The 24,443-nt window shown below is 39.3% G+C and overlaps 1 protein-coding gene across 3 annotated transcripts in view; it reads right to left on the reverse strand.

Moving 5' to 3' along the window:
* Window positions 1–24,443, reverse strand: part of SNW1 (SNW domain containing 1) — a 41,943-nt gene that overhangs the window by 10,426 nt on the left and 7,074 nt on the right. For all 3 annotated transcript variants that reach the window (XM_024231314.3, NM_001134049.1, XM_054529849.2), the window contains 8 exon segments: window positions 21,623–21,784; window positions 10,924–11,019; window positions 10,736–10,842; window positions 8,920–9,024; window positions 7,900–7,969; window positions 6,895–6,960; window positions 4,420–4,536; window positions 2,921–3,062 (listed from right to left, as the gene is read on the reverse strand). In XM_024231314.3, coding sequence (XP_024087082.1) covers window positions 2,921–3,062; window positions 4,420–4,536; window positions 6,895–6,960; window positions 7,900–7,969; window positions 8,920–9,024; window positions 10,736–10,842; window positions 10,924–11,019; window positions 21,623–21,784 — 865 coding nt within the window.

Below are 24,443 nucleotides of genomic sequence, written 5' to 3' on the forward strand. Positions count from 1 at the left end.
GCTGTCAAGTCCTGAGCTTTTCTTTCATGGGAACAATGTCAATTGTTAAAAAAAAAAAAAAAAAATCAGCTTTTCTGTATGTTTGAAAATGTTCATAATAAAATGTCAGGAAAGGCTGGGTGTATTGGCTCATGCCTGTAATCCCAGCACTTTGAGAGGCTGAGGCAGGTGGATCACCTGAGGTCAGGAGTTTGAGACCAGCCTGGCCAATATGGTAAAACCCTACCTCTACTAATAATACAAAAAATTAGCTGGGCATGGTGATGGGCACCTTTAGTCCCAGCTACTCGGAAGGCTTAAGCAGGAGAATTGCTTGAAACCAGGACACGGAGGTTGCAGTCAGCTGAGATTGCATCATTACACTTCAGCCTGGACAACAAGAGCAAAACTCCGTCTCAAAAAAACCAAATAATAATAATAAAGTCAGAAAAAAAGAATTATGCATAATGTTTCCCTTATATTTTCAAAGATTCTATTGAATAAAGAACTGTCTGCTTATTTTCCTTAGGGGCTGGCTGGATCTTGATTTCCACTGCATTTATATCTATCTTCATTTTTTTCTACCCTCGCCAGTCTGAGGGAATGGAGTACAGTTAAGAGCATAAGATTTGGAGCAAGCCTGTCTGGATTCAAATCCTGTTTCTATAGCCAATTAACCATGTGACCTGGGCAGATTACTTAATACTATAAGCCTTAGTTTCCTCCTCTGTAAAACAGTCACAATAATAGTACCACTACATAGGGTTACCCCAGGGATTATGAGATAATGCAAATAAAGTACTCAGAGTGATGCCCACCATAAGAAGCACCTGATAAATGTTAGTTTTTACTACTATCTGGCAAGAGATTCATTACAATTTTTAATTTCTTGAGAACCATTCTGTTGTCTTTTTCTTATTAGTTTAGAGAACTCAAATGCAGTAAGTTTTACTTCTAATTATCTTCTATGGTTAGGTATACAACCAGGCAGGTATTTATATCTCACCCTATTAAGTCATTCATATATAACTGAGGGAAGTGGATCACTACTTAAAACCCTGGTTATTTCCCTATGGTTGAACTCTAGACTCTTGTAACCAATTACCTGGCACCTCCATCTTAAACTTAACATATCCTTAACTATAATAAATTCTTCATCTTTCCCTCCCAAACCTGTTCCTCCTGCAGTCTTCCCAATATTAGTAAATAAAATTAATATTTACTTTTATCCTGAGCAGTTGGCAATTTAATCCTTCCCAACTGCTTAGGATAAAAGTTCTGGAGTCATCCTTAACTCCTACTTTTTTTTGTATCTCCACCTAATCCACAAACAAATTTTGTCAACTCTACCACCAAAATACATCCAATATGGGACCATGTTTTTGCTACCTCTTGTTACCATCTCTCTTACAGTTTATTTGGAAGGCATTAGCCCATGCCCATTCCACAGTATTCTATTTTTAACACAGCAGCCAGGGAGGTCTTTTAAAAATATATGTTAGGGGAAATGGTCATATGGTACAAAGTCTCATTTATGCAGGATGAGTAAGTTCTGGAGATCTAATATACTGTATGTTAACTATAGTTAACAGTACTGCATTGTATATTTGAAATTTGCTAAGAGAGAAGTGTTCTCACCAAAAAATTTAAAAAGTAACTATAAGAGATGACTGGTAAGTTAATTAGCTTGACAGTGGTGAATATTTCACAGTGTATATTAAAACATCATGTTGTATGTTTTATACAATTATTTGCCAATTATACCTCAATAAAGCTGGAAAACAGTATGTCAAGTCACATCACTCTGCTCAAAACCCTGCAATTGCTTCCCTTTTCACTTGTAGTAAAAGCTTTATCTTTAGGTTAAAAGGCCATACATGATCTGGCCACTACTCTTCCCACCTGCCCTAACTATTCTGACACCTCAACTCCTACTTATCCCTTCTTTCTCATACAATCCAGTCATACTGGCCTGTCTGCTCTTCCTTGAGCCACACTAGGCATACTCCCATCTCAGAGCCATGTACTTGCTGGCCCTTCTGTGTGGGATGCTCTTCCCCCAGAAATCCACATGGTTTGCTTCCTTACTTTCTTCAAGTATTTCTGCTAACAGCACCATCTCAGAAGTGAGGGCTATTTGACCACTCTCACCTTCTGGCAATTTTGTATCCTCTTTCCCTGTATTATTTTTCCTCCATAGCAATTATTACCTTTTACTATACTACATGATTAACTTCTGTCTGTCTACACTCACGAGAATATTGACTGTTATATCCCATCCCCCTACCCACTGTCTAGCAAAAACACTTTGTGTCTAAAAGATAACCTTGCACACAGCAGATGCTCAATATGAACTAAATAAATGAAAGAATGAATAAATGTACCAGGTAAGAATTTAGTAATGAAAAAAAAAACCACCCTCACAAAATTTCTTGAATTATACTTAGGACTCGACTTCCCACTCTAATTGAATTAACACACCAATGTAGACCACTAAGTAAAGTCAGAGAGAAAATACTGGCAGATTTAATGATGAGAAATGCATTAGAGCCTACAAGATAGAAAAACTCTGGATTACTTCACCATATGAGGGAGCTGAATTATTCTGTTAGATACCTAATTTCTCTTAAGTTTTGTGATTAAAATAAGAGAAAATCAAGCCTATCATTTGAGTAATAATGCAATTTTGAAAAGTACACTGCTCAGAAGTTTAAAAATTTCTGGTACAGTCCCAAACTGAAGACCCACTTTTTTCTTATCTCCTGTTGCTTCAGCTTACTAAGGCAGAGATTACTCTCCGTTTCTACACTATATCTGATGTATCTAAATTTTGTTTATATGTACCTACTTTATAATATGCAGTAGGAAAAAAAAGATTTTCTAAAATGAGATATATTTTGTTCACCAAGTAAAATTCAATTCAGTAATGAGAATGTCATACCTTTTTCCACATGAGTTTTGATCCCAGCTCTTCTCTCCCTGGCTTTCTGGGCCATTTCTCTAAGTTTCTCTTCATGTTTTTCCTTTTCTTTCTGAGCCATTTTTCTCTCTACTTGGGCACGCATTTCCACAGCTTCACGAGCCTGTTGGTAAAGTCACATGTTAAACAAGACACTATCATGGGATAAATATTTATGGCTATCATCCAACTCCCTAACATCTGGCTGGTAAGAGCAATTACACAGAATTCAGATTTGTTATTGCTAATTAAAACAAAGAGTCTTGTCCACTAAAAGATATCCTGCCTGGAAGACACTGCAAGGTCAGCTTTTTTCTCTGGGAATATTTTAGTGATTGAAACTATCGTGACCCCAATTAATCTTGTAAGTCAAGTATTTCACTAATGCTTTCTCAGAAACAATCTGAAGAACAAAATTAAAGCCAGGTGTAGTGGCTCTCTCCTGCAATCCTAGCACTTTGGGAGGCCAGGGTGGAAGGACTGCTTGAGCTCAGGAGCTTGGGACCAGCCTAGGCAACATAGTGAGATCCATCTCAAAAAAATAACGTTTTCAAAATTAATAACATTTTCAAAGTTTAATCAAGTCAACTCAAGATAAAATCTTAACTTACATCTGCTAGATAATTTTTATAAGGGTACTCACTGTGATACAGAAGACATATTTTTTTATGTTCCAAACACATGCTATGATGCATGTGAACTTCAATATCACATATTAATTCCATAATATTTATATTTATATACATTTTTTGAGATGAAGTGTCTTACTCTGCTGCCCAGGCTGGAGTGCAGTGGTGCGTTCTTGGCTCACTGCAACCTCCGCCTCCTGGGTTCAAGAGATTCTCCTGCCTCAGCCTCCCAAGTAGCTAGGATTACAGGTGCACGCCACATCCAGCTAATGCTTGTATTTTTAGTAGAGATGGAGTTTCACCACATTGGCCAGGCTGGTCTTGCACTCTCAACCTCAAGGAATCCACCAGTCTTGGCCTCCCAAAATGCTGGGATTATACGCATGAGCCATTGTGCCCAGCCTAATTCCATAATATTTAATACCTCATGTAATATTAATAGATGGCCAATGCTATGAACGCCATTTTATGTAGCATTCAATTCATTAGAATGTTTATCTGCCTTTTCCTGCAACTGCCCTTTTGGGGGACATCTATATCTAAAATAGAGGAAAATTTGAAATCAAGAATTATGAAACCTAGCAATCTTCATAAAATGGGATCATCCTAGGAAACCATTATTCTGACATGTTGTGAGGGAGCCGGATCACCACTGTGGGGTGTATGTACACACCTACAAAGGCTGGGAGCATGCAGAGAGCTGCCAACTACCAGCTGCCATTTCTGACACACGTACCATGGGTGATATTCTCTCTGGGTGCTCGGTACTATAGTTAAATTATCAGTACCTCAGGTAACCAAGAATGGATTTTAAAAGTAACAAGAGCATTAAACAAATTATAACAAACCAACCTTCCGATCAGCAATGTAGAGGGCTTCTGCCAATTTGGCGAAATTTTCATTTATGTGTACTGTCTGTAGTCCTCTTCCATCAGCAGCCAGACGTTTGTCTAATGGAATTGTATAACCCTAGAGTGAAAGCAGATAGAAAACCCAGTCACAGAAGTGCTTCAATTAATTATTTGAAGTTAAATTAATTTTATTTTTTTCGAGCTGGAGTCTTGCTCTGTCACCCTGGCTGGAGGGCAGGGGTGCCATCTCGGCTCACTGCAACCTCTGCCTCCTGGGTTCAAGCGAGTCTCCTACCTCAGCCTCCCGAGTAGCTGGGACCACAGGCGTGCGCCTCCCACACTCGGCTAGTTTTTGTATTTTTAGTAGAGACGGAGTTTCACCATGTTGGCCAGGATGGTTTTGAATTCCTGACCTCGGGTGATCCGCCCTTGGCCTCCCAAAGTGCTGGGATTACAGGCATGAGCCATCGAGCCTGGCTAAAATTAAATTTAAATATGCCCACATTTTGAGAACCACTTAACTGGAGGTTCTTTTTCCTTGTATCTTTCTTCACAATGATGCAAAACAACAGCAGCTATCAATGAGTGCTTTATGTAGAAGATCAAGCACTTACACCTATGGTCTCATTTACCCTTCACGATAACTCTATAAAGCTTCTAACATTATTGTGTCCATTTCACTGATGCTTTCATAACATCCCCAAGGTCATACAGTTAGTAAGTGGACGACTAGGATTTAAACTCAGACAGCAGGATTTCAGAACCCAGGCTCTGGAAAAATAGATACTTGTGTTAATAACTGTGGATTTTAATAAAAGGAAATCACTGTCAAACAGTTCAACAGTTGCTCCTCAAGTAAATTGAACAGTCAAACAAAGGCAGAATCACTATAATCTTAGCATCTATAGGAAGTTAAATCTGCTGTACTATCTTAATGATCTGTTATATTCTTAGAACCCTGAAGTTTTAGTAAATAGAAAAAAAAAGGCTGGGTGGAGTAGCTCAAGCCTGTAATCCCAACACTTTGGGAGGCCAACACAGGTGGATTGCTTGAGCCCAGGAGTTCAAGACTGGCCTGGCAACATGGTGAAACGCCGTCTCTACCAAAACTACAAAAAAGTAGCCAGGCATGGTGGGGCACACTTGTGGTCCCAACTACTCGGGAGGCTGAGGTGGGAGGATCGCCTGAGCCTGGGAGGTTGAGGCTGCAGTGAGCCATGATCATACCACTGTACTCCAGCCTGGGCAACAGAGCGAGACCCTGTCACAAAAAAAAAAAAAAAAAAAAAAAAAAAAAAAAAAAAAAAAAAAGAAAAAAAATGTGTGCTAAACAACTGAACTTCTACATTCTAAAACTTTGCATCCCATTTCAATAACTCAAGAACTGTACTTGAATATCTATGTAACTTTCAGGCTTAGCTTTATTTTTCAGATATCTGACTAGTCTCTCAAATGTTGACTTTTAGTCCATGGTCTCATAATAAAATGAAGCATTACAGAACCAGCTCAAGATACCATCCAGTTACATAATATTAATCAACTCAAATCAGACCAGTCGACAACCTCTTTGTTTAGGGTGAGTATATAAATTCTCTTAAGAAACCTGAAATGGCCTTCTTTATCCATCAAAAATAAAATCATGAACTATGATTCAGGGAAGACGAAACAGTAATTAGCAAATCTATCCCACAATCTACAGATTCTTAACAACTCCTAGAAACTTTGGCAATTATTAGAGATATATAGCTTAAGCCTTCACTACAACACAGCCAAGTAGTTGAATATTAAAGCACTTAAAGTATCCAAATATTTACTCTGTTCTTTTGTCATATAATCTTTTACACCAGTTTACTTTCTTTTAGAAATAATTTTTAGATATAAATTTGAGTTTTCTAAATACCATCTTATATTTATGTGACACTTTATTCTACTTATTCCTTCTCTATGTGCTTCTGCTAAGCTACAATTCACTAAAAGAACTGATATGGGGCTGGGTGCGGTGGCTCACACCTGCAATTCCAGCCCTTTGCGTGGCCGAGGCCAGCGGGTCACAAGGTCAGGAGATCAAGACCATCCTGGCCAACAGGGTGAAACCCCGTTTCTACTAAAATACAACAAATTAGCTGGGCGTGGTAGCATGCACCTGTAGTCCCAGCTACTCAGGAGGCTGAGGCAGGGCAATCGCTTCAACCTGGGAGGTGGAGGCTGCAGTGAGCTGAGATCACTCCACCGTACTCCAGCCTAGTGACAGAGTGAGACTCCGTCTCAAAAAAAAAAAAGAACTGACACGGTATTCACGTGCCTGGCATACTAACATTTCTATTACATTAAAAAAGTCACCAAATTGGGCATTCGTTTTTGAAAATACTCAGTTAAACCACGTGTTGTTTCAACTACAGTTATGCAGGCTGTAGTTGTTTTATTGGTGTTTTCCAGTAGGTTATACTAATAGAGACTGATTTGACAACTTAATTACCTTTGCATTTTTCCAGTTAGAAATACAAGGAGGAATCTTCCACTCTTGTTGTTCCTTTACAGTCATCTGAGAGAAGAGGGAAAGAAGAGATAAGTTTAGATTTATAGTCTACAAAGTAAATCTAAGTATAATCTTTATCTTCAAAGACAGCTCCATATACACTGACATATGCACAGCCATAGTAAAAGGCCAGCAGTCCATTTGTTTGCTAGCACTAGTTTACCATATAATTCTAATAATAACTTTGAACTAGTGTGAAAAATGGAAAATAATCTAGAAATTATTTTTGACAGTTATAAATGTTGGCTAGTATTTTTCCATATTTAAAGTAATGTGACTTCTGTTTTCTTTTTTTTTTTTTTTTATTGAGACAGAGTTTCGCTTTTGTTGCCCAGGCTGGAGTGCAATGGTGCGATCTCGGCTCACCACAACCTCCGCCTCCTGGGTTCAAGTGATTCTCCTGCCTCAGCCTCCCAAGTAGCTGGGATTACAGGCATGGGCCACTACGCCCAGCTAATTTTTTTTTAAGTAGAGACGGGGTTTCTCCATGTTGGTCAGGCCGTTCTTGAACTCCCGACTTCAGGCGATCTGACTGCCTCGGCCTCCCAAAGTGCTGGGATTACAGGCGTGAGCCACCATGCCCGGCTGATGTGACTTCTTTTGGATGAAAAATTGTTCTTTTGGTTAACAAAGCATATCTTAAAAAGTCACTCAAATTACCAGGGACCTAATGAACCCATATATTCACTTCCTATAACATCCTTAAACTGAAACAGCAGACCCTGTCCATTCCATTAAAAGTAGGGTTTGGGTTACTAATAACAAAACTTATAGCTAACATGTTATATACATTCTCATAAGCATTCTTGAAACTTCATCTTGAAAAATAAAAAAAGAAACTACAAGTCAGTGTGGTAACATGTACCTGTACAGGCATAGGGAGGTTATCTATAAAATTAATAACCATGAGTAGAAAAAAATATTTTGGATGACAGCAAAGAATACCTTGCGGCTAGGAGAATGCATGACAGGCGCAGGAGGAGAAGGTGGTCCCCGGGGAATTTTCTTATTAATCCTGAAGTATAAAAACACAACCAGAGAGTGATATAGTTTCCTCCCTTTTAGTCATCATATCAAGTCTCTCCTCCTTTTTCTTGCATAAAAGTTTCAAACATAGACAAAAACAGAGACTGTATGATATACATTTACCACTCCACTTCGACAATGAATAAAACATGCCAACTTTGAAACTGTTACTCACCCCACCTCCACAACATTATTGTCATTTTGCAGGGTAATATACTTTTTTCCACTTTAAAAAGCAGCTTTAGGCCAGGTGCAGTGGCTCATGCCTGTAATCCCAGCACTTTGGGAGGCCAAGGTGGGCAGATCGCCTGATGTCAGGAGATCGAGACCATCCTGGCTAACACGGTGAAATCCTGTGTCTACTAAAAATACAAAAACTTAGCTGGGCATTGTGGCACATGCCTGTAATCCCAGCTACTCAGGAGGCTGAGACAAGAGAATCGCTTGAACCCAGGAGGCAGAGGTTGCAGTGAGCTGAGATCATGCCACTGCACTCCACCCTGAGTGACAGAGTGAGACTGTCTCAAAAAAAAAAAAAAAAAAAAAAAAAAAAGAGCAGCTTTATTGAGATAATTGACATTTATTAGCTATACATATTTAAAGCACACAATTTGATTAAATTTTGAGATAAATATGCACCTGTGAAATCATCATCACAAGCAAGATAGTGAACATGTCTATCATCCCCAAAAGTTTCTGCTTGCCCCTTGCCTATTCCTCTTGTCCCTCCCATCTCCTCTCTGTCCCTACCTCCTTCCCCAGAGGCAACCACCTATCTACTTTCTGTAACTATAGGTTAGTTTGCATTTCCTGGAGTTTTAGATAAATGGAATCATACTGTATGTACTTGTTTTTGCCTGGCTTCTTTCACTCAGCATAATTGTTTTGAGATTCATTCATGTTATTGTGTGTATTAGTAGCCTATTCCTTTTTACTTACTTGAACCTTGGAGGCTCCATTGGATCTTTCTGCATTTCTACCATCCGAATAACCCTCTGTTTAGCTCCAGAGTTGAACGCCACTCCTTGCTGAGATGGTGTGTATCTGAAGAAAGCAGATAAAAACTAAAGCTTTCAGTAGGTATTTTCCTTCTATTACAATCTTAAGCTAGACTACATTTTCAATTCCTTTCCCAAAGTATTAACAGAAAATTAACAAAATATTTAGACAAAGCAGCAAGAGGGATAAAAGAACATAAATTATGAGTTACAGTCAAAATATAAACTTGAGTGGTATTAGTTTGCAAATAACCCATCCTCATATGTTTTCCAACATGGAAGGTGCTGTGTTCAGTTTCACAGATAAGCAGTCTAGAAAATAGTACCTATTTGGTATGCCTGCATCTGAGGAAAAAACACTCATAATAATCCCAGCAGGCAACTTACGGTTAGCAGTTTTTGATTAATCATAGGTTATAAAACAGAGAAAAGAATAATGACAGCAGCCCTACCAGCTCTGAATTTTCCCTCAATATCTGTATGTGATTCAACTCTCTATGCAGATTTAGTCAAGTAAAATGCCTCAAAATTTAGAAGTATTATAAAGATATCTATTACCTATAAATGGAAAACTATAAATAATAATTGTGATTTAGGTCATATACCACAAGTAATTGTTAATTTCTAAAAACAAAAAATATAATTTGAAAATAGCATAGGGCCAGGCCGAGTGGCTCATGCCTGTAATCCCAGCACATTGGGAGGCTGAGGTGGGCGGATCATCTGAGGTCAGGAGTTTGAGACCAGCCTGGCCAACGTGGTGAAATCCTATCTCTACTAAAAATACAAAAATTAGCTGAGCATGGTGGTGCAAGCCTGTAATCCCAGCTACTCAGGAGGCTGAGGCAGGAGAATCGCTTGAACCCAGGAGGCAGAGGTTGCAGTGAGCCAAGATCGTGCCACTGCATTCTAGCCTGGGTGACAGAGTGAGACTCCATCTCAAAAAAAAAAAAAAAAAAGAAAAAGAAAAAGAAAAAAAGAAAATAGCATAGGCTGGGCACAGTGGCTCACGCCTATAATCCCAGCACTTTGGGAAGCTGAGGAGGATGGATCATTTGAGGTCAGGAGTTCGAGACCAGCCTGGCCAACATGGTGAAACCCTGTCTCTACTAAAAAAAAATATAAAAATTAGCCAGGTATGGTGGTGGGCACCTGTAATCCCAGCTACTCAGGAGGCTGAGGCAGAAGAATCTCTTGGGAGGCAGAGGTTACAGTGAGCCAAGATCACACCACTGCACTCCAGCCTGGGCAACAGAGCAAGATTCTGTCTCAAAAAAAAAAAAAAAAAAAAAAAAGCATAGAAAGACGCCAAGTGTGGTGGCTCAAGTCTGTAATCTCAGCACTTTGGGATGACAAGGCAGGAGGACTGCTTGAGCCCAGGAGTTCGAAAACAGCCTGAGCATCACAGCGAGACCCTGTCTCTACAAAAAATTAAAATATTAGCCAGGCATGGTGGCATCAAGGCAGGAGGATCACCTGAGCCCAGGAGGTGGGGGCTGCAGTGAGCTGTGTTGGTGTCACCGTACTCCAGCCTGGGCAACAGAGAAACCTTATCTCAGAAAACAAACAAAAACCAAAGTGGACACCTTAAAAAATTCTGCTTTCAACTGTCTGCAAAGACAGTAGACAGGCTTCGAGTCATTATTTAAAACAATGCATTTATAATGGTTGCTAAGTGGGTTAGTGAAAGAATACCATCACCCCCCAAGCTGAATCAAGTTCAGAATGAAACTAAGTCTTCTAGGCATGATTCATACCGGATATACTGAGCAGGAGCCAGTTTGTCAGCTGCCCGAACTGGCATGGCTGCGGCGACCTTCTGTGATACAGATTTTTCTAAGGCTACTCTTGTCTTTTCTGTTATCTGAAATAGGAAATATCACATTGAGAGTTTGGAAGTTAATCAGGATGTAAACGGTCATCGAATATATCAATTCCCAGTTACCTCTTTAATAGCTTCTTCATCGGGCCTTTGCAGGTCTGGATCATCTGCATTCATAACCTCCTTTGGAACCAGGTCAGTGTATTTGCTATAAATGACCTAAAATGTTCAAACACAAGCAGGCTTAAGAAAAGTAAACAACGAAAAGAAACCTCATTAGCCATTTCAGATGTCAACAAGCCCTCTCAGCACACTTAAAAATTTAGGACACTCAGATTTTCTCTTTTAGATTTTAAAACCAAGGAAGCTTAAAATATATAAACAAATTGCTACCCTGGCTGTAAGTTAGTAATTTTCCCTTGACCTCATGCATTTAAATTATTTGAGATCTTCTAATCAAGTCAGTATCCAAATAAACCATGCCAACAAAATCATGCATTGATGATCACTATTTTTGAGGCCCACTAGAACTTGAAATTAATGATAATATAAATTGCCTATAGCACCATTATCCTGGATTACAAACTCATCAGAATTTAAGTCAGGTTACCAAATTCTGGTACCTGACCAGGTTACCAAATTACCAAATAATTTCCAAATTCACTGGGCCTGGAAAATTTTATTGACCTCATCCTACTTACAACGCTTCTCTTTTCTGCCATCAACTCTATTCATAGACTAAGAAAATAAACATGTGCCACAGTTTAAAAAACCCAGAATGCTTTCTTCCATGAGAAGACAAAAGAAAAAAAAGGAAAAAGAAAAATATATTCTATATATACAACTTATTTTATATCCATTATCCAAATTGAGGCCTGTTATATGACTTCTACTATGCCCAACATGGTTTCTATTAGGCTGACACTGATGTGGTAGGCTCTTAACAAATAGAATATTGGTTACTTTCAGGTCCATCTATACCTCTTAAATATTTTCATAAAAAGTTACATGGCATATTTTAAAGTAAAAAAGAGATACAGAGGGGCCGGGCGTGGTGGCTCATGCCTGTAATCCCAGCACTTTGGGAGGCTGAGGCGGGTGGATCATGTGGTCAGGAGATTGAAACCATCCTAGCTAACATGGTGAAACCCCGTCTCTACTAAAAATACAAAAAATTAGCCGGTTGTGGTGGCAGGCGCCTGTAGTCCCAGCTACTCGGGAGGCTGAGGCAGGAGAATGGCTTTAACCCAGGAGGCAGAGCTTGCAGTAAGCCAAGATTGCGTCACTGCACTCAAGCCTGGGTGACAGAGCAAGACACCGTATATTAAAAAAAAAAAAAAAAAAAGAGAGACAGAAAATTCAATAAATAATAGGCATTCTACCTTTAATGCTTTAGTCAGAAATTCCTTGAGGTATATGAAAAGAAAGGACAACTTATAAATATCAAAGAAAATCAAATTCCTAGGCCCTTGAGAACTTCAGAATTTTTTTTTTTGTAGAATTGTTTACCACTACAATCCAAAGTCTTATATTAATAAGTCTATCATACATCATTCATTAAAACAGTTTAAAGGAAATGCATGCTATTTCTAATTTTCTACTCCAAACAGAGCAAAAAAGTGTGAGCCACTTTATGGCTTATGCAACTTGACCTGACTTTGCCTATGCCTTCAATCTCCCCTTACAACTCTCACTCTCACTCATTATGCTTCAGTCACACTAGCTCATCTTCTGTTTCTTGAACATAACATACTTTTCCCCAATTCTAGGCCTTTACAGAGTTCTGTTTATCATTCTTCAAGTAAGCTCTCAATCTGTGTGTCTCAGATCAAAGGTCTTCCATTATCGAGGCTGCTTCTGATTGCCTTAGTAGTAACCCCTCCCCACCCAATCATTTGCTCCATAGCACTGTTTACTGCGATCAAGACTGTTCACAGCATGAAATTATCTACTTTACATGGTTATTATCTGTCTCCCCTATTAAAACAATAAAAATAGTGGGGGGCATGGTGGCTCATGCCTGTAATCCCAGCACTTTTGGTGGCCGGGACGGGTGGATCACCTGAGGTCAGGATTTCAAGACCAGCCTGACCAACATGGTGAAACCCCGTCTCTCCCAAAAACAGAAAAATTAGCCAGGCATGGTGGTGGGTGCCTGTAATCCCAGCTACATGAGAGGCTGAGGCAGGAGAATCGCTTGAACCCAGGAGGCGGAAGTTGCAGTGAACCAAGATCATGCCATTGCACTCCAGCCTGAGCAACAAGAGTGAAACTCTGTCTCAAAAAAAAAAAAAAAAAAAAAAAAAAAAAAAGTATCTCCTGTGCTTTATAATGACTGGAGATATTTGATCAATATTTTTTGTACAAATGAATAAATAAATGAATTTTAGAGATATTCTGTTACATGCTAAAGGTGTTTATAGGCCAGGAACAGTGACTCACGCCTGTAATCACAGCATTTTGGAAGGCCAAGGTTGGAGGATAGCTTGAGCCCAGGAATTTGAGACCAGCCAGGGCAACATGGCAAGACCTATCTCTATTTTAAAGAATGGATGGATGAATGAATAAATAAGTAAGTTTATATTTTAGGCCCTACAGAACTTTCTATAAGCTACTGATTTCCCAGAAAAAACTATCTCATGGATATACACTAAAATCTCCAGCTTGTTTTTCTCAGGAGTGAGAAGAGGGATCAGGTAAGAAAGCCTAAGATGATTTAGCACAAAACGCGTACTACTGATATGTGAGTTATTAGTGTCACCATACTCTAAGAGTGTTGATTTTGGAAGGGACCATAAAGCTCACTCTACTGAAAAGAGTGAGGTTCAGTACATTAAGATCATACAGCTACCATCTGACCTCAAAAGTCTTATTTCCTCTCAGCATGGAAAAACCTATACAACCCTAAGCTGAAAATTATATAACAACACTAGAAAAAAATACCAATTCTGTGAAGAGTTAATCATGAAGAGTTTATCACTTCTCCATAGCAACTGTTATAAGGAAAGGATTCTAAGTAAATGGCTCCCTGGTAGTCATGTATGTTCAACATAAAGTGTCAATACTAATTTAGCATACAAGAGTCATTTGCTGCTCCTTATTTGGGCATTCCAAAGTTAATAACCCTTCAAATGAGCATCAATAAGATTCTAACATCTCACAAGGCTGAGTGAAGGACATATGAAGAGCAAGCTTCCTCCATAGTAATTAATTATAAAACCCCCCATTTTTTTTTTTGAGACGAAGTCTTGCTCTTGTTGCCCAGGCTGGAGTGCAATGGTGTGATCTCAGCTCACTGCAACCTCCGCCACCTGGGTTAAAGCCATTCTCCTGCCTCAGCCTCCCTCCCAAGTTGCTGGGATTACAGGCGCATGACACCACGTCCAGCTAATTTTTGTATTTTTATTAGAGATGGGGTTTCACCATGTTGGCCAGGCTGGTCTCGAACTCCTGACCTCAGGCGATCCACCCGCCTCGGCCTCCCAAAGTGCTGGGATTACAGGTGTGAGCCATGGCACCTGGCCAAAATCCCAAATTTTTATAGTCTGAGAATTAAATGTGCTGAGGAAACTGAGTACCAGGAGGCAAATGGGCTGGGGAGCGTTTTCTGAAAAATACAATACGCTCTTGAAAGTATCAGAAGCACAAACAAGCTTTGTGAACAAGATAAAGTAGTAACTCATCTGTGAAACAGATATTTTATTACAGAAAACTGGCAAAGAACTAGACTGACTAAAAGGATAAGCCTGTCAAAACATTCACTATGTGAGGTAGAAAGAAAACGATAATCTAGCTTAGCTAGTGTGTGAAATCATACAAACAAGATAACATATAATTTATCATGGGGTCAGTTTAAAGTTGTTACGGTTTTTTAGGGGTAATACGTTGAAGGCATTCTTTTGGGTATAGTATGTGTGTAACATTTCTTTTCTTTAAGAGATAGGGTTTCATTATATTGCCCAGGCTAGTCTCAAACTCCTGGCCTCAAATGATCCGCCCACCTCAAGCTTCCCAAAGTGCTGGGATTACAGGCATGAGCCAATGCACTTGGCCTGTATGTAATATTTCTTACATAACTATTTCAGAGGGAAAAGTACATACACCAAGCCCTTTATTTCAAGATTTATCACTTGGCCAGGTACGGTGGCTCATGCCTGTAATCCCAGCACTTTGGGAGGCCGAGGTGGGTGGATCACCTGAGGTTGGGAGTTGGAGACGAGCCTGACCAACATGGAGAAAAACCGTCTCTACCAAAAATACAAAATTAGTCAGGCATGGTGGCACATGCCTGTAATTCCAGCTACTCGGGAGGCTGAGGCAGGAGAATCACTTGAACCTGGGAGGCGGAGGTTGTGGTGAGCTGAGATCATGCCATTGCACCCCAGCCTGGGCAACAAGAGCAAAACTCCGTTTCAAAAAAAAAAAAAAAAAAAAAAGATTTATCACTTTCGTAATTAGGGGAAAAAAAAAGCATTTGGTTGTTTCAAGATTTACACTAAAAAAAACTTTTTCATTCCCAATTTTTTATGACTAATAAGTCGTATACACAGTACTTACTTCACATGTAGAGAGATTAATTGCCTTAGACTTGTCCTAGAATATTAAGTCTTAGAATCCTCACTGATTCTTCTCACCTCTTACACCTAACACCTAGCATTTTCCATTCTTACTCATTCACTATTAATATTTCAGTGAGAACTCCCTGGTTTCTGAAGAATACCAGACCTCTTGGAAGCAAATCAGAAATCTTAGTCCAAATTCATAAATCCAATAATCTGCTTAGTCTCTGGAATAACAAATTTTTAAAATATTATTTTATATATTATGCAGTCCATTTCTTTCTTCTAAAACAGGAAAATCAGTGATTGTCAAATAGGCCATCACTGCCACCTCTAACTCCTCTCTCCCAGTGCCTTTGTAAATGTGTGAGGTGTTTCTAGTTAAGACAATGGGGGTAGGATGGGGACACTACTGGGATTTATAGGTAGTGCCACTTATGCTAAACATTGTACAATGCTGAAGATGGTCCTAAACAATCAAAGTGCTCCCCCAATGCCAATGGCACGTAATAGTTACTTGATTAATGTTGAATTACTCAATGCATTCCAAACTTCATGCATGAATCTATCCACTTCTAGAAAACAAACAAACAAAAAGATATAAACCTGAGAGTGGTCCCAGTTTGGGGTTTCTAGTGGCTGCATTATAGACAAAAAAAACGATCTGGTGGGGTGTAGTCGATCATGCCTGTAATCCCATCACTTTGGGAGGCCAAGGTGGGGGGATCACCTGAGGTTAGGAGTTTAAGACCAGCCTGGCCAACATGGTGAAACCCTGTTTCTACTAAAAATACAAAAAAATTAGCTGGGTGTGGTGGTGTGCGCCTGTAATCCCAGCTACGTGGGATGGTGAGGCAGAAGAATCACTTAAACCTGGGAGGCAGAGGTTGCAGTGAGCCAAGATTGCACTCCAGCCTGGGCAACAGAGCAAGACTCCATCTCAAAAAAAAGAAAAAAAAAAAGAAAAGTAAAGAAAAGAAAAGAAAAAAAAACAAAAAACAAGGAACAATGCTTTGGAGACCTTATTTGGCCAAGATACTAAACTCCAAAAATAGATAGTTCAGTCTGAACAGTTCTACTCTATTTTCAATACAAAATAATCACCAATACAGACAATGATTTAAACATCATTCCCTAGAAATCAGATAAAACTCTTGGTTTCCAGTTTTGAAATATAATGCAAAATGGACCAAAGCTGTATTTCCTTCAAAATAACACAACCTGCCAATGCCAAATTGTTGCCCTTAGATGTTGTTTTTTCCTACCAAATGGGACTGGAGAGGCAGCACATACCAATAAAGAAGAGTGATTACCCCCAAGGAGAGATGCACCAAAACAAAGACTACTGAAGTCAAGTGAAGGCCTCTATGGTATAGGGTAAATTTCCAGTATATGTTCTCCATGTATAGGGGCCTAATTTTCCTTTTGCAGGAGTGGACTATACTTCCTCACTGGCTTCAGAAGTGGTTTTGTGTTATACAATGAAAACCACTATTATTCGCTGAACAAACACTGGTGGACGCCTTATGTGTCAAACTTTCAGGCAGTAAGTAAGACACCAAAGACGGCAATATAAATATATAATCCCTGCCCTTAAAAACATTATAGTCAAATGATATAGATTATGAGTGAACAGATAATTACAACAAAAGGTGAAGACTGCTATGATAAACATTGGGAGTAGAGAAGAGGGACACTTAGTCTAGCCAGGGAAGGTCCAGGACAACACCCTGGAATAATGAAGAGTGAGCTGAGAATGGAAAGCAATAGAATTAAGTCAGAGAATAAATAAGGGTAGAACTTTCTAGGAAAAAGAATATCCATGGGAAGTCTCAAGAGAGAATGTGTCATATTATGGGAACTACAAGTAGTTCCTCATGGCAAATATTTATAGGGAATGCTTGAACGTTTTTTCTTCTTGGCTGGGCACGGTGTCTCATGCCTGTAATCCCAACACTTTGGGAGGCCAAGGCAGGTGGACTGCTTGAGGTCAGGAGTTCAAGACCAGCCTAACTAACATGGTGAAACCCATCTCTACTAAAAAGACAAAAACGAGCTGGGCCTGGTGGCGGGCGCCTGTAATCCCAGCTACTCAGAAGGCTGAGGCAGGAGAACTGCTTGAACTGGGAAGGCTGAGGTTGCAGTGAGCTGAGACTGCCCTACTGCACTCCAGCCTGGGTGACAAAGCAAGATTTGGTCTCAGAAAAAAAGTTTTTTTCTTCTTAACAACCACCTTGGCTGGGTGCGGTGGCACACAACTGTAATTCCAACACTCTGGGAGGCCAAAGCAGGCAGATCACTTGAGCTCAGGAGTTTGAGACCAGCCTGGGCAACAAGGTGAAACCCTGTCACTACAAAAAATACAAAAATTAGCCGGGCGTGGTGGTGTGCACCTGTAGTCCCAACTACTCAGAAGGCTGGGGTGAAAGGATCACTTGAGCTCAGGAGTTCAAGGCTGCAGCGAGCCGTTATTGTGCCACTGCACTCCAGCCTGGGTGACAGAGCAAGACTCTGTCTCGAAAACAAACAAGAACACCTATAATAGTATTTATTTTATAGTGAAAACAAACAGAATGGCTAAAACTGAACTATTTATTTTTGGATTTCAGTATTCTGATCATGAGAGTTGAAGCTAGCCCAGAAAAGTAAGGGGTCAAGCATGCCATAGCAGCTTAGTCCTTACCCTAAAGACCATGGAAGCCATAGAAAGATTTTAATTGTGCACACTTGCGTGTATGTGTATATACATGATGAGAAAGACAAACAGACATGGATGAATTTGTTCGTTCACGCCAGCAAGACAAATGGCAACGAGATGGTTGCAGGCTTGGCTGCAGTAAATCAAGCAAGAAATGAAAACAGGCTGAACTAAGTAGCAGAGAGGGGAATATACTTGAGAAGTGTTAAGGAAATAAGATCGTTCACAGAGACTAAATAGATGGAAGGTCTGAGGGAAACCAGAACTAGAATGATTGCTAAGCAGAGAGAACATAAGGGCAGTATGTGTCACATGTGAAATCTGAATAGCCTTTGAACCAGTAAGTCCTCATCTAAGAATTTATTTTAAACAAATACTCATGTTCAACAAGATGTTTATATGTGGATCTTGAATACATTTGTTTGTAAAACTAAAAACCACTAATGCTTAAAAAAACTAGCAGATAACCATGCCATGGAATCCTATATAGATTAATAAAAAAAAATGAAGTAGACCTATATGTACTAACAAAAATTGTCAAATATGTTAAGTAAAAAAAAAAAAAAGCAAGTCAAAGGAAGTTATGGGCATTAAAATTCCATTCATGTAAACAACAGTTTCTAAGTTTGTATGTATACGTAAAATGAGGATATACATAAATATCTAAATCCATGATAAAAATTTGGAATTATATATATCACTGTAGTAACAGCAGTTACCTCTGGGAAGTAAAGTAGGAGAAAAGCAGGCAGGACTGTATATACTTCTGATATATACTTATGGTATCTTTTACTACAATATATTATTTGTATAATTTTTTTTTTTTTTTTTTTTTTTTTTTGGAGACAGAGTCTTGCTCTGTTGCTCAGGCTGGAGTGCGGTGGTGCCATCTTTAGCTCACTGCAAGCTCTGCCTTCCAGGTTCACGCCATTCTCCTGCCTCAGCCTCCCGAGTAGCTGGGACTACAGGCACACGCCACCATGCTCAGCTAATTGTCTGTGTTTTTAGTAGAGACGGGGTTTCACTGTGTTAGCCAGGATGCTCTCAATCTTCTGACCTCGTGATCCACCCACCTCAGCCTCCCAAAGTGCTGGGATTACAGGTGTGAGCTACCACGCCCAGCCTATTTGTATAGCTTTTTTAAAAAAATCAATATAATAGTAAGAAAAAATGACTCCCAGGCTTTCAGCATAAACAACTAGGAAAATATCACTACCACTTACTGAGTTAGAGAAATAGCAGGTAGATTAAGTGGAAAATTATGTATTTAGGTTTGGATTTGATTAAGTAGCACTTTAGGGAAATCTAGAAACACTTGCCCTTGCAGACAGTAAGATATAAGGACCTACAGCCCAGCAGAGAATACTGGGTTGGAAACACAGATTGAACAGTCATCAGCATATGAGTGGCAAATAAATTACATTAGTTAAAGAGAATGTGCTGTGCTTTTTGTGTTTTGCTGTGTTTTTTGGTTTTTGGTTAGAGTCACAGAATGATTAAAAGAAAAAAAATATATAAAGAGAATGTGCTGTAAAAAAATGTGTTAAGAGACTTTTGCCAGCAAGCACCTCACCAAACTGGTTTAGGTGAGGCCATTTTGTAGTGAATTGAAGAGTGAAAGGAAAGTGAAGAAATAGAGAGGGCAAAAACAACTCCTGAAAGAAGCCTGAAAAAAGTGAAGAAAATTAGGTGGTAGCTAGACAGAACATTGAGAGTAGGTACTCAGGGAAAAGCCTATCTTTCAAAAGATAAGAAAGGCCAGGCAGCCTCACGCCTGTAATCCCAGCACTTTGGGAGGCCGAGGCGGGCAGATCACGAGGTCAGGAGATTGAGACCATCCTGGCTAACACAGTGAAACCCCATCTCTACTAAAAATACAAAAAATTAGCCGGGCATGGTGGCAGGTGCCTGTAGTCCCAGCTACTCGGGGGGCTGAGGTAGGATGATCGCCTGAGCCCAAGAGTTCAAGGTTGCAATGAACTATGAGGGTGCCATGGCACCACAATATAAAAAAGAATAAACAAACAAACAAATGACAAGAAAACAAGCACATTCAAATGCTAACAGGAAAGAGCCATTAGAAGAGGAGGGGTGAAGAACTGTTGAGAAGATTAACTAGTAGGTAAGGTTCATAGAGGAAGAGGGAAGGGATTGAGATCCAGAATACATATGGCAAGATCAGGTGTAGATCCAGGTGCAGTGGCTCATGCCTGTGATCTCAGCACTTTGGGTGGCGGAAGCAGGAGGATTGCTTGAGCCCAAAAGTTCAAGACCAGCTTGAGTAACATAGGGATATCCCACCTCTACAAAAAAATAATAAATTAGCCGGGCATGGTGGTGCACACCTGTGGTCTCAGCCACGCGAGAGGCTGAGGTGGGAGGATTGCTTGAGCCCAGGAGGTCGAGGCTTCAGTGAGCCATGATCGTGCCACTGCACTCCAGCCTGGGCAACAGAACAAGAACCTGTCTCAAAAAAACAAAAAATAAAATAAAAAAAGATTAGGCTTAGACAGAAGAAGGCATTTCGTGCAAAAACAAAAGTAAAAGTCAAGGAAAAAGGACAAGTGCAGGACGAAGAAAACTGACAATTGTCTTCCAATAGTCTTTATATTCAAATAGATGGGGGAGTCACCTGCTAAGGATGAGATGGGATGAAAGGAGTAGGAATTAAAGTTTGGAGGGAGTACCAAGGGAGCTGAGCTGAAATAGGAGATATAAATTTGCATGATTGCATAATTGTCTTCCCCCAAAGCTCAGCAGCCATGATGCAGAAGCAAAGGATGGGTTGTTAGTGCTATTTTAGAGGGTAAATTGAAAAAGTTTGGGGGGGAGAGAGAGGCCAATGATAGGTACTGAAAGCTCTCAAGTATTTTTCCAAACATCATCAGTTCTAAAGAAATCTTTCACTTCTATCTTGAGTATTTATTTACAAGAAAAAAAAACTAGGTCTTCTTAAAAATAGTTCCTTGGCCCTGAGTGTAGCTGTTCTGTGATGAGATTATTTTAAGCAAATTTTATTTTTGGTCTATGGATTACTTCGTAGCAGGGCCATCCTAAATCTGGATAGCAAATGCTAGTTTTGTACTTAACCTAGAGCAAAAGAAGTTTGTGTAATTTATTATATTTAAATGAACTATTAAATACCTAAGTACTCTAAGTACATGGAGGAAATGAGTCAAGACTATAGGAAAAAACTAGAAGAAACTACAGGAGAAATTAAAAGTTGATAGTAAGGCTCTGGGGTTGCAGATTTTAAAAAATTTACTGGCAGTTTTAGAATGCTAGTAATATACAGTAACTGTTTTAAAATGTACTTTTTTTTCCCCTTTAAAACAACGTATTGCCACCCAAGCAAGAGTGCAGTGGCTCACTGTATCCTCAAACTCTTGGGCTCAATCAAACCTCCTGCCTCTGCCCCCCAAGTAGCTGGGAATATAGGTACGAGCCACCATGCCCGCCATTGCTACTTTTAACATAATTCAAACAGCAAGAGACTTATCGTGTCCACAAAATTTAAAATGTTTCCTAAAATATTTATCATTCAGGGAAAACATGAGAGGATTACCTTGTCTTTTGACTGTCCTTGTCGAGCAATTGCATCATATTTAATTTTTCCTTCAGAATCCACCTGAATGGCCAGCGCATTCGACATTTTTTTCTTTCGTCCCATATCCAGTGGATACTGGGCCACATGGATCTCTGGAAAAGCACCTCCATCTCCAAAATCCTACACATTAGAAGTAGTTAAATAAAATAGTTAACCATCATTTGACATTCAAGATATATTCATTCATTCAACAAGTAATTGTTGAGTCCTTAGTATGCTAGATGCTAGAGATACAGCAGAGGTCCCTGCCTCTTGTGCAGTTTACATTCTAGTAGGCAAAGATATAAAAAACACATTCTTTGGCTTGTGATAAGTACCATGAAGGTAATATAAAAGAAAAAGACTGGGAAAAGGGGCTACTTTTGATAGGGTGGTTGGGGACAGCCTTTGTGAAGAAGTAACATGTGAGCTAAAGCCTGAATGATTAGAAAGCAGTTATGGGAAGACACACACACACAGACACACACACACACACACAGGGGAAGCATTTTCTAGATGGATCAAATAGCCAATGCAAAGGCCCTGCTGCAAGAATGAGCTTGGTATATTTTAGGAAATGAGAATTCAGTAGGGCTAACAGCTTAATAAGGACAGCAGAGCTTGAGGCACAAGTTACATGAGTAAAAAACACCAGATCATGAAGGGACTTACAGGCTACAGCAAGAAAATGTGGATTTCATATATGCAGGATGAAACTGAGCAAAATGGCTAGGACAAGGCAAAATATATGTGTATATATTTTAGCATATAAATACATATTTTAGTGAGGAACAGGTAAAGCTATACTTGGGGCAGAAATATAAAAGATTTTTTCTTGGAATCAGATTTTATTAATATATTATTTATTCATTGTTATGTGAGAAGCAAATGAATACAATAGAAGGATCCAGAAATGAGTTTACTACATTTCTACTAGTGATTATACATAATTATTTAGGAGAGAGAACTGAGACTGCTAAAGTAGAACAAGCTAAATAAAGTTTGCTGATGAAATGTAGTATTTTAAAAAGGTTTATCAAATAAACATAAGGATCAAGTATAATTTTTAAGTAGTTTAAAAAAATTTAGTAGTATTTGCTTAGTACACTTTAAACATGATTCACACATGTATTATCTCATTTAATCCTTGTAACTCTTTAACATCCTTTTATTTTAAATGGAAACATTCAGGTTTAGAAAAATTAAGCGGTGTTCCTGGGATCTCACAGGTATTATATGCAGCACCTGAACCCAGATCTTTTGAGACTCCGAAAAGCTTTGTATTTTCTACTACTATGAAATACCTTTCTTTTAGCTCAAAACAGCCAAATGAGTACTATTAAGAAATAATAGAAAACACAAATTAAAATTAATCATTTAGAGGGGGTTTGATGAAAAAAAAAAGAAAATATTCACTTTTACAAGACCTCTTTAAGTAATACTCCATTAGATCTAAGATATATGAGTTCCTAAGTACAATATGCTTATTTGCTAAAGAGATGTTTGAAGTTTTTGAAAACCAAGAGAATAAAGCTGAGAGACATTTTTCTTGTAAATGAGAGAGTTAAAGCATTCCTAAGAAAAGTGCCTCCTGTACCCAAGCCATCAATCTGACACATGCTTGGATTTGCTAGAGTTTTTCAACTATAATAAGTACTTCAGAACTGTAGCTGTAGCATTATGTGGTCATTAAGCTTGCCAGAAAATCATAGCTTTTATTTTGAAAACTAGAACAAAATGCCTTCTTCCACAGAACATTCACTCCCCTCAAGCAGCACCCATAGCATTTCCAGATTAGCTGGCCATTTCAACTTGATTTTCAAATAAGTTGTTCTGTTTCACCAGGATATATGAAACCACTGATAGTCAAGTAAGAATCTAAAAATCTAATAGCAACCAAGTATCATAATGCTGAAATGCATGGATGAGATTTACATTCTATGTAAGGTGATGCCTGTCACCCTCATTGTGCAATGTATTGACAGACCAAACAATATTTATAATGCCTCAACAGAGACACTCAACTGCTCTATTAAATGATGCCAATCACTACTTTTTTGCCCCAGGTAAGACTCCTTGATAATCTTTCATCTTCCTCTGCCTCCCACAAATTACACTATCAGAGAGAACAAAAGCAACAAAAATCCCTTAATAATTGCAATATGACTGGCCTTCACACACCAGCATTCATAAGGACCAGAGGAAAGCTGACAAAAAAGCAACAAAAAAACCGACATGTGGGTTTTTTGGAATACATAGGACAAGATACGATCTAGTTGGGTGTTCCTCTTACAAACTCTAATAAAGAGTGTGGGCCAGGCGCGGTGGTTCACACCTGTAATCCCAGCACTTTAGGAGGCCGAGGCAGGTGGATCACCTGAAGTCAGGAGTTCAAGACCAGCCTAGCAAACATGGTGAAACCCTGTCTGTACTAAAAATACAAAAAATTAGCTGGGCGTGGTGGCGCGTGCCTGTAATCCTGGCTACTTGGGAGGCTGAGGCAGCAGAATCGCTTGAACCCAGGAGGCGAAGGCTGCAGTAAGCCAAGATCGCACCACTGCACTCCAGCCTGGGAAACGGAGCGAGATTCCATCCCAAAAATAAAAATTAAAAAAAAAATTAATTAATTAATGTAAAGGATCCTGAGTAATTAGAATAGGTGCTGCCAAGGAAGCTTGTTCTTTTTATTTGTTTTTTTTTTGAGATGGAGTTTTGCTGTTGTTGCCCAGGCTGGAGTGCAATGGTGCGATCTTGGCTCACCGCAACCTCCGCCTCCCAGGTTCAAGCAATTCTCCTGCCT

Source organism: Pongo abelii, chromosome 15 (genome assembly GCF_028885655.2).
Source record: "Pongo abelii isolate AG06213 chromosome 15, NHGRI_mPonAbe1-v2.0_pri, whole genome shotgun sequence".
Classification (NCBI taxonomy): Eukaryota; Metazoa; Chordata; class Mammalia; order Primates; family Hominidae; genus Pongo; species Pongo abelii.